Source organism: Amblyomma mixtum, chromosome 1, assembly GCF_055824585.1.
Source record: "Amblyomma mixtum isolate Tamu chromosome 1, ASM5582458v1, whole genome shotgun sequence".
Classification (NCBI taxonomy): domain Eukaryota; kingdom Metazoa; phylum Arthropoda; class Arachnida; order Ixodida; family Ixodidae; genus Amblyomma; species Amblyomma mixtum.
Genome location: NC_143012.1, coordinates 224645792 through 224656822, shown reverse-complemented (window position 1 = coordinate 224656822; position 11031 = coordinate 224645792). Strand labels below are relative to the sequence as shown.

The 11031-nt window shown below is 47.9% G+C and overlaps 1 protein-coding gene across 1 annotated transcript in view; it reads right to left on the bottom strand.

The window, feature by feature from the left end:
- Positions 1–105: 105 nt before the first annotated feature.
- The window catches only part of LOC149371052 (disintegrin and metalloproteinase domain-containing protein 10-like), a 30752-nt gene continuing 19826 nt past the window's right edge, over positions 106–11031 (bottom strand). Inside the window, exons 11-14 of the mRNA XM_089579150.1 lie at positions 8585–8775; positions 4936–5141; positions 1746–1901; positions 106–231 (exon numbers count right to left, since the gene is read on the bottom strand). Of these exons, the coding sequence (XP_089435276.1) occupies positions 1746–1901; positions 4936–5141; positions 8585–8775 (553 nt within the window). The 3' untranslated portion in view covers positions 106–231. The remainder of the gene's footprint in view (positions 232–1745; positions 1902–4935; positions 5142–8584; positions 8776–11031) is intronic.

The window sequence follows — 11031 nt, the reverse complement described above, 5'->3', positions numbered from 1 at the left end:
TTCACGTTTACAATAGCGTACAAGTTTAATTAGCGCTTTAGTTAGCGCAATAAATAAATATTTCAACCTATTTACTGCTTCGACATAAATTATTCCTGTTTTTTTTTCTTTGCACAGCGGTAATAAAAAGCAGTGCCGAATAATAAAAGAAAAAAGATCCTGAGCGCTGAAGAATGCTCTGAGCGCCGCGGCCTCAGGATGACAGGGGTCCTCGTCAGTGCTTCAGAGCCTCTGGAAAAAAAAGTATCAGGATGGACTTCCATAAATGGTCTTCTGTAAAGAGGACAAGGGAAAATACAGAGAGACCATACAGAGCAACCACTGAATAATAACAATGAAGGATGACACCGCTTACAACTAAATTTCACGCAACTACCTAAGCACATGCGGCGGTACGAGTTTTCTACACCAGCCAAACTTTATATGTACCGGTACACTTCCACACCTCAGTGTCCAAACTGTGCGCATACATACGCAGACAAAGAACACTGCCTTACAAAGTGCCACGTAACCTTCCAGTCCGCCGCCTATCGTTTACCACCCCACCGTGGCCCATCTGGCTCGCCTCCCTGGATCTGAAACTGCAACGCGCCCTCGTCGCCTTGGCCCAGGACCTATTTAACGCCTAACATAAAGGCCGTTTTAATAAAAGTGTCACACCACCACCCCACTGATTATGTTTTTTATAGATATCTTTATCTATTTTCAGTAATCAGTCACATTTGCAGATGCTAACATTGTAATTCTGTCATGAATTTCCGAGATCCGGTCCCTTCCTCGCCACACACACATACACACACGCGCACGCACGTACGCACGCACACATGTGAAATCATGCTTGTGTCCTAGTATGAACGCTATATCACTAGGAGCGACCTTTAAGGTCCTCGATAAAGGGGATGCAGTTGACATTAACAGCTAAATTAATAGCGATGCATGTAATTTCCATCAATCTATTCGCTCGACGACCACAACAGAGAATTTCCTGTTACTAATTACGAATCACAATCTAGTGGCACCAGGCGCGTCACGTTCCCGCTTCACCTCTTTGCTGGCTTAATGCACTATGTGTTAACAGAAGATGCAAGCCGGCCAAAATAATTTCAACGTCGTTATAATGAAATTGAAGGGGGCCGGCGATTGCTTCGTTATAGCCGCAGCTTCGTAATCGTCCGTTTTGACCGAGCTTCCAAAGGAAATCTTCATTCCTTTGTTGTATCCATCATTTTGTTATGAACCATTTTGTTATAAACGGGTTCGACTGTAGTAATGCTTATTCGCAATTGTTTTCGGTACGATGTACATACTAGTACACTAAGCCTTTTGCGTCAATGTACAGAAAATAATGAAACCGTTTTTTTTTTTCAAGTGGTTCATTTGTATTGGAATTTCGCGCTAGAAAGCCTGAATTGTGGCTCAATGACCACTGCTGGCAGGCGGTTGGCTGTCAGAACCTTCACCTGGTTTTCTCCGCAAGTAACTAAAGTAGTGTTGCCTGGGGACCACACACAGCAGTGAATACACTTTTAAAAGCATGATGAAATGGGGACAGTCAACTCACATAACACATCATTTAACACAAGCAACGGCAACGATGCACTTCGTGCTAAGTGTGAATTTATAAATAATACCATTAATCATGTGACGAACATATAGAGATTAACCTAAACCGCGGATCATCTGCTATTTTCTGCACATTATCTACGCCGTCTCCGCGTAGTACCTATTCCGGCGGCTCGTCTCACCTAGAGCCGCCACGGCTGCTTCAGCGTGTCCTTGAGCTTGTGCGCCGGCTTCTTGTTCGGGTTGCTGGTGGGCGTGTGTACGGCCAGGCAGCGGAAAGCGAGGATCATCAGCCACAGCGTGCCCAAAGCCAGGAACGCCGAAAGCAGCGGGTGTAGCTGCGTCAACCAGTGAGTGGTAAACAGCGGTGCAAGTCCTGGAGTTGCCTGTGTGGAGGCTCCTCTTAGACAACGAGGAACCCCACTTAAGCTAAAGGAGGATGTTCAAGGAATCACAGGAGCAGTAAATGTAAATACATGGTCTGTTCTGAAAGTAGTAGGACTCATTTTTTTAAACAAAATTTATTCAAGAGAATAGTACAAACGATTACAATTTTTCAAGGTAACACCCTTCCGCACCTACACGCTGCTGCCAATGAGTTTTACCGTTTTTGTACGCCTCCAGGAACGCCTGGACCGGTATGTTGTTTAGCTCCCTCGTCACGGCCTGTGGAACCACCTCTACCGATCCGTGATGTTTCCCCTCGAACGTCGATTTTATTCTAGGGAATAGAAAAAAGTCTGGCGGGGCCAAATCGAGGCTCTAGGGGGGCTGAGGCAGCGTTGCCGCCTTGTGCTGAGCAAAAAATCGGGGTCCTCATTCGCATGATGAAGAAGATCCTACCGGTTGGCCTTTTCCTCCTCTGACAACACTCCCGGCACCAACTTCGCGCACGCTTTCCTCATGGATAAGTTTTCTGTCACGATCTCAAAAACTTGGGTTTGAGGAATGCTCAAGTCATCAGCAATCATTCTGATACTCAATCTACGATCACTGTTAAGTACATGTTCCACTCGCTACACATTTTCGTTGGTCTTGCTGGTCGGAGGGCGTCTGGAGTGGTCGTCTTCCTCCACTATTTCCTTACCTTCTCGGAAAAGCTTGTTCCACTCAAAAAACACCTGATATACCCATGGAAGCGTCACCGTAGGCCTCCTTAATCATGTTGTTAGTCTCTTTGCCCATTTTACCAAGATTTACTCGAAATTTGATCGCGTATCGCTGATCCAGTAAACGCTCGACGATTCTGCGTGACGAGACGTTTCGACAGGGGTTCGCAGTACAAGCGACCTCCTCTCTTCAACGGCCGAGAGCCGACTGCCGATTTTCCCCAGCATTCCCAATATCCCCCTTCAACGATCCTGCACTCGCAGACTACCTTTCGTTCGCCCGTTCGCCCAGGAAAAAACCAGTCCTACTACTTTCAGAACAGACCCTGTATTAAAAAAGCACGCAGCGCAGTACAACGGGACAGAGAAAAGGAGCACCCAGGACGAGCGCTGACAGCAGATCGTTTATTCCAAGAAAGCACCGGAACAAAACAGAAAAGCGCATGCCCAACTGCACGGGGACAAACGTAACCAGAGATTTTGTCCACACACAAACCAAAAAAAAGAATACCACTACAGTCGTAGAAAACAACCAGAGAGACAGGAGGACTAAGATAAAACCGAAAGGCGTACAACGCAGCAGAGGGCAAAATGAGACAAGACTACTTTGAATTAAGCCACCGAATTTCCTCAGCAGAAACGCCGGCAGAAAGATAATCAGATCAAGAAATTTTAAGTGTCGCCCTGTGTCCACGGCATCTCTAACAATTTAGAGAGTTTCAGGAAAGTTTGGGGTAGATGCGGTCTTCGCTGCACACCGAAAGCTGTCAAGTCTGCGCTCTGGCCAGTAGGAGTTCGGCAAAAAAGCCCGTTTGCAACATCAAGCACACCACCAAGTTCGTAGAGTGTACAGTGGACGTTGTTTACAAAATCCCACTGAGCTACCCAAAATCCCACTTTCTGCATGTCTTTCGCTTTGTCCCTGTGACGCTTTGCCCACAGTGACGGGATTTCAAGGCGCAGGCTCCTTTCCCAAGCAATGCAGCCCTAGGAAGCCGAGTACCAGGAAGGGGCATAGCTTGTACCCATTTTGAGAAAACCGGTGGGTACCCGGCCGGCGGCGGGAGTCGAACCCACCACCTCTCGAAGCCGAGGCGGGTGCTCTAAGGCCAACATAGGGCAAACCGGCCTGTGCCTAAACGACCCTTTAAGAGAACATTCTAATTTCCTTCACGGTTCTACTGGCAGGCACATGGCAAAGTATTGCAAGGACTGCGGTTGCCATCCTCTGCTGTCGCATGCCAAGGTGGTCGGTTGTTCCAAAGATAAGTAGGCAAGAGAAATTCTTTGATTTCCAAATTTGGTAAGGACACGTGCATCAGTGATGCATCACTCGCTCTTCGGCAGAAAGAAATTCAGTGGCTTCATTCAAGATAGCCTTGTCTGATTTGCCCTCTGCTGTGTTGTACGCCTTTGGATTTTATCTTACGGTCCGACTGTCTGATTGTTTTTTACGACTGTAGTGGTCTTACAGTCTGCTTTTTGTGTTCCCAAAATCTCTGGTGTGGTTGGGGATGCGCTTTGCTGTTTTTTCTTCCAGTCGTTTCTTGGAGTAAACCATGTGTCGTCAGTTAGCGCTCGTCCTGTGTGCTATTTTTCTCTGTCCCGTTGCGCTGCGCTCTCCTCTTCTAACATGCTATATCAACAAACCCAGACTACCACCTCGTTAGCAAGCATGAAGTTAGGCAAAAATCTCAGCAGTAAAACTGTTTTCCCAGAAACCTGGGTTACTCGTTGTTTCGGGTGCTGCAATGCTCTATATGCCGTGCACACTGATTGCAGACGCTAATGAGTGTGAAAATTTTGTCTGCACTGTAACTGCTGTCTTCGGTCTTTAACGCGGCAGATTTCTCACTGCTTTTTCTTAGAGAACCAATCCGAGAAGAAAGTTCACAGAAAATACCCGTCGGCCTCGCCCCCTACCGCCCGCGTGTCTCCCGATAGTCAGCCGTAAACAGACAGTATAAGCGCGTTTCTGGAGGCGAGCTGACGAAAACACCAGCCGAAAGCAGCAGGCATTTAGTCATTGATCGAATTCTACAAATATTACTTCTCAGCCATAATTCTGCTTAGGGCAAGGCTGTTCATTGGGAAACCACAGGGCGCGTGCCAATGAGCTATAGCGTCCCAGTTTTTGACTGATCAGGAAGCAGAGTTTTGGTACACGGGTCCGCTGGCGAAGAACCACAAAAGAAGCGATCGAAGAGCTATGGCTCGAACCACACCTACTGACGTCACCCCTTCTGGACGCGCTCTCTCGTACCATGACAAAATCCTTGATCTTGTTGACGGACCGCTCGCCGAAGAATATGCGCTGCAGGCGCGTAAGAGGGCCCTCGGCGTCCACGTCTCGGCACTTGCGGAACACGTCGCAGTAGCCCCGCAGGCCATTGCACGGCGCTCCCGGAGTCAACTTGGCCCCGCAGTGGGCCTTCATCGCCGGGAAATCGCACGCCGGGAGGCACTCTCCTGTTTCAGAGGGAATCGTTCTGTTTGCTCAAGAGTGACACGCACCGCAATGCGACTGAAAAAATGATACGAATGCAAGGAGGCGACATTGCCTGTTTCAATGTGCACAATTGGCACCCTGGCCAGCGCGTACAAAAAACCTATTTGGTAACGCATGGTGTCCAAAATACTGTAGTTGTGCTGCTCATGCAACAGCCTACGAATTTGTTTTTGCAAAATCCGCACTCAGCGTTCCACGCCACAGAAGAGCGATGCAGTAAACAGAATGATTTGTTTTGTTTTTTTGTTTCCTTGACCTGCAATCAGGATCTGCGGTCGTGCCGAGTGCGGAGCGCATTTTGCACTAAGAGAAAACAAGAGATAGGGCACCTAGTCATCCTCAAGAAAGGAACAAGTAGGTCCCGTCCTGTTTTCGTGTCTGCTTAGCATGGCGCATAAACCTCAGGGTCCTCCTCAAAGGCAAAGCGATTAAGCAACATCCACTTTGCACCCTCCTTCGCAGACAGTAAAATTTTCAATATATAGACCATTTTCTGAGAGAATGAGTGCCTTTTGCGCAAAAATCACTAACTGCTGACGAAATGGCAAGTTGGAATAAAAGCAGTAGAATATATGTAGGCTGGGCCTGTAGCCTGTGAGCGTAGCATGTTTGGTAGGCCACCATTGGTTCCCAAATCTAGTACAATGTAACGACTCTAATCCAGTTCTGTTCTGTATTAATACATTGAAATTAAACTTGAACGAACTTCAAGGGACTTGGGGAATTGTTCACCTAAGTGAAAGTTAGCGGAACTTAAATGAACGAACAGCAACTACTCAATTTCAGGAACTGAAGTGAATTCCAAGCATGCAGTTGGTTTCTAAATGTCGTTATCTTACATTACTGAAAACAGCGCCCATATATTCTGCACTTGGCAGTTTGGACAAAATCGAGTCTTTTCCTGCTAACCTCTGCAAATTTCTTAAACTGAGCAAAGTTGAAAATGGGCTTCTTCGATTATCCGCCTCTGGCAGCCCGCGGGTTGCTTGCGGGCTACCCTCGGGTTGCTCCGCCCACTTCCGGTGGCTGCCCGGAACGCGTTCGTTTTTCTCTGGCTGGGCGGTTTCGGGCTGCCAGCCGGCGGCCAGACTCGCCAGGACGATTTTGTGCTGGCAGCGCTCGGGCAGCTAGCAGACGACAGAGAGGTGTATGGCAGCGGGAAGCTCGCGCAGCCATTTTTATATGGACTAGAAGGACCGCGGTTCTTCATGCGATGTTTTGCGCCATGCAGGCGCTTGTTTCGACTAGGCCACGGTGCATATCGACTGTGTCGCCTGCAATGGCAGCTTTTGCGGTAGTTCTCGCTGTTAATTGATATGTTTTTCGTGCGTATGCGCGATCATATTTCGATCGTCTCACCACCTCGCAAGCACAATTGCTATATTACGATTACGATCGCATACTTCTGATTCACAAAATATTTCGGCTGTTAATTTCGTGCGCCCGGCGGATATTGCGATGGTGTTCGAGGCCTTTCACGAGAGCAGCCGGATTCCAGTTTCGAGTACGCGTTCAGACGCGCGCATATATGCATGTGCTGAGCGTGTTTTACGAAGTGTTGGTTGAGCGCGATACGGGAGCGTATGGTCTTCATTGCGTTTGGCGCAGTGCAAAAGTGGATATGCTTTGAAAAACGCTTGACTGAAACATATGTCCTTTATTAAAAGCCGTCACGAGCACATTGCTCGAGACATCTCTGCGAGCATATATGTGGCCACACAATTGTCGCGCGCCGGCCAAGTGCTGATTCTGTCGTCGCCAATTGTTGTACAGCTTCATGCTCGGGCCTTCTGCCACATATGCTCAAAATATCTGAGAAGTACCGCAGGCATGCACCTCCTCGCGTTTGGCTCATTTAAAAAAAAAGAGATAAAAATGAGCTCTAGCGCTGATCGTCATGCAAACACACGCAGAACGTGAGGCGCCGACACGCAGGGCTTTATTGTAGCGCCTTTCATTCCAGTGCCAGTTCTCTGATATAAAGCTGTATTATTACAGAAACGATACGCAGCTAAATTTATACAGTGCACCCGCTTGTTCTAGGTGGACGTTCAACAAGCTGATATGCGCTTTTGCCGAGATTATGCGTTCCTTGCCCGCAGCAGAAGCCGGCGGCCGACAGAGTTGAACGAAACGTATCCCAATTCTATTCTGCTTACAGCTTACAGGAAGCAGGTTACGAGCGTAGAAATCGCAACGACCACGGCAGAGTCCACCAGGGTCGATCGTCGGCGGTCATACCAGTCATATATACTTACTGCGTAGTAAGCAAACACGCAATAATCCGAGAGTACGGCTTGCCGTTTGATAAACAACGCACGGGCAGTTTTTCCGTCCTATGTGGTGTCGACTGAAACACGTTAGATTGCGATTGCTCATCGCATGCTTTTGAGGATTTCTTGAAGCTTACACAGTGCACCGAAGGCACACGCTCGCGTTGTCGTTGCCGATGTATACGAGTGCGAGCTTGATCAGCTGCTTGCTCTGCAGTCTGCGGCACGCAGCCCTCAATAACTGCAAGTCGTTGTTTTCGATACCAAGCAGCCTATTTCTGCCGTTCGCGTGCGTAGCAATGAGACGCAGAAACGCGAAACTAGAGAGAGAGCATCTGCCCTCCGTGATCCGCGGCTTGTTTTCCGCCGTGATTTCCGGCAGGCTGGTTCCCGTGGCCGCCAGCCCACGTGACCGTGATGCGTTTTCCTGTCAGAGACGAACTTGCGGGCCGCCAGCGGGCTGCCCGAGCGTGGTTAATCGAAGAGGCCCAATGTTTCTTGGTAGAAAATATTCTTGTAAAATTCATTAGGTCTTTCTTCGCTGAAACTGAAATTATATATTTTTTTTTCAAGACTAGTCGTTCCTTCACTAGAGCCCGACACGAAGGAGAAGGCAATCGACCTAGCCGATACGTTCCGTTACTGCTCATGCCCCAATGCAACTGCGTAACAGCCATACCAAAATAGAGCAGATATCTAATCCTAATGTATTGTGGGTAAAAGCATGACACATTATTCTCAACAAGCAGCAAATTAGTGTTTCCCAATATCTCCGCTGGGCTGAAAGGTCTGGATAAGATTCGTTGAACTCAAACACATTTCCATTGAATATAACAGTGTTTCGGCGGGAAATTTAGGAAAAGTTGGGTTTACAGAAAAATTCGTTCAAATCGTATTTTGCTATATTTTTCGCTCTTAGCCATTGGCTCAAGTACGCAGCTACGTTCAGCCGCCGCCAAACGATCAAGCGATTGAATAAAATTGATGCGATAAAAAAGAAAGTAAGTTCAATCTGAGCCGCGTTGTTCAGTATTTCGGATCAGACGAAGTTTAGCCCAAGTTCATGCAGCACGCATGCACGGCAACCCGCGTTCGTGCTTCGAAGCTCCAGCCAGGGGGCCCCCGCTTACCGGACCCCTGGCAGGCGATGAGGCAGAGGTCGTCCACCGAGTAGCGGGAGCCCGTGAGTGTGCACTCCTTGAGGCCGTACTTCATGCAGATGGAGCTCGAGCACTCCCCATTCATGCACACCTGTGTGCCCTCGTTGCACAGCGTCAAGTCCGGCTTCGCAGGGCCCAGCGGACAGGTGGCGTTGATGCCGCTTCGCACGACGCCGTCAAGGAGCACACTCTCTCGCAGCGCGTGCTGGGGAAATGAATACATTATAGAGATAGGTTTCACGGCCGCGCGTGAATCAGCGAAAGCTGTTACAGCTTTGGTCTGACCACACAGCCATTTCGCCGCCCTCGTCCTAACCTACTCCGTCCACGGTAGCCACCCTCTGGGTGCTTCCCGGGGCAGCCAGCCACCTTCGGTTGCGTAATCCTCCACTTTCGCCACACCCTCCCAAGTGAGTAGGCCACCTGTCTCCTCCTATCCTCCCTCTCTTTCTTCTCCCTCTCTCCCTTGAAAAGTGGAGGAGCTTTCCCTCTCTCTACTCTGGAGCCTGCCACGGCAGGCGCCAGTCACTCAACTCAAAGTAAATCCCAATATTTAGGTTAGAACAAATAATTTATTTAGTATTAAGGTCTTATGGCTGACATTGTAGTTTCCACGGTAAAATGAAGGAGTAAATGGCTAAATCAAAGCTATAACAGCTTTTGCTGTAAAAAATGTCCTCCCTCCCCTCCTCGCAATCCCTAGAAGCAATGACAGTACAAGCGAAGTGTACATATTACCTGTGTTAAATGATTTACTGGATTGTGCGGCGGCCGTGGTGATCATGCATCCCTTCGAGATGGGCAACTGCGTTTGTTCCTCACGAAACTCGTCGACAGTTCAGTAGTGCATATGGCAAGTGCCAGAGAAAAAAACCTATTTGGTGCCTTTTTTCCCTCCGCTAAATCTGAACGCATCTGGCAATGCCTAAGGTGGTTAAAGCTGCCGCAGCAGTTGTGTGGTTGTAAGACCAAACTCCACCGCTTCCCTTGTTCCTGATTCTCATTAATTTTAGTTCAAAAACCCTGAATACCGTACCACCAGGCGGCCGACCATCTTACAAAGACTTTTTAACCCTGCAGTCGCCACCGACGTCGAGGCTACGGAGCACAAGGCAACATGCCGCTCTCAAACGAGCCGACATGCCACGATATATACACGACAAGAACGACAAACAGTGTTTCATCTAAGACTTTAGAAATTTTTTATAAATAGGCTTTTTGAGTTCGCTTTTTCCGGCATAGCATTTTCAGCCGTGTAGTACATCAGAATACTGCTAAGACGTGTTAATTGCAGACTGGAAAATGTTCAGTAGTCAATTTTTTAACCATTACTCTTGGGCTCCTTCATTAAAAACAGCTGTATAGCCCACTGTAAGTAATATCCACATCAGTTTTTAGAATTTCGACAACGCGTTTTGGATAAAATCAATTTTGCCCATTTCGACGAGTTACGTTATTTGGAGGGGGTGCTTTGCCTGCAAGCTTCCCGCAAGCGCATGCATTTTGGCGCAATGTAGCCACAATTTGTAGGCCCACAGCGCCGAAGGGAACCCCATTTTTGAACTTCTAAAAACTGATCTGGATATTAATTACGGTGGGCTACACGCCTCTCAATAATAACAGAGCCTAACAGTAACAGAGCCTAACAGTTTTTAACAGTAATGTTAAAAAGTTCAGTATTCAACATTAATCAACCACCCTACTTAGCTGTATTCTTATGTACTCATCATCATCATCAGCCTGACCACGCCCACTGCAGTGCAAAGGCCTCTCCTTGTCTCTCCAATTAACAGTGTCCTTTGACAACTGCGGCCACCGTATCCCCGCAAACTTCTTAACTTCATCCACCCACCTAACTTTCAGCCGCCCCCTTATACGCTTGCCTTCTCTTGGAATGCACACCGTTACCCTTAAGGACAAGCGGTTACCTTCGCTTCGCATTACATGCCCTGCCCAAGCCCATTTCTTCCTCTTGATTTTGACCAGGATGTCATTAATCCGCGTTTGCTACCTCACCCTCTCCGCCCTCTTCCGATCTCTTAACGTTACACCTATCATTTTTATTTCCATAGCTTGCTGCGTTGTCCTTAACTTAATCTGAACCCTCTTTGTTAGCCTCCACGTTTCTGCCCCATAGGTGAGTACCGGTAAAATACAGTTCTTCTATACTTTTCTCCTAAGGGATATTGCTAAACTGTCATACATGATCTGAGATAGCCTGCCATATGCACTCCACCTCATTCTTATTCTTCTAGTCAATTCCCTCGTGATCCGGATCAGCGGTCACTGCCTGCCCTAAGTAGACATATTCTCTTACTACTTCCAGCACCTCGCTACCAAGTATGAGCTGATGTTCTCTTGCGACATTGCTGAACATTACTTTGGTTTTCTGAATGTTAATTTTAAGACCTACCGTG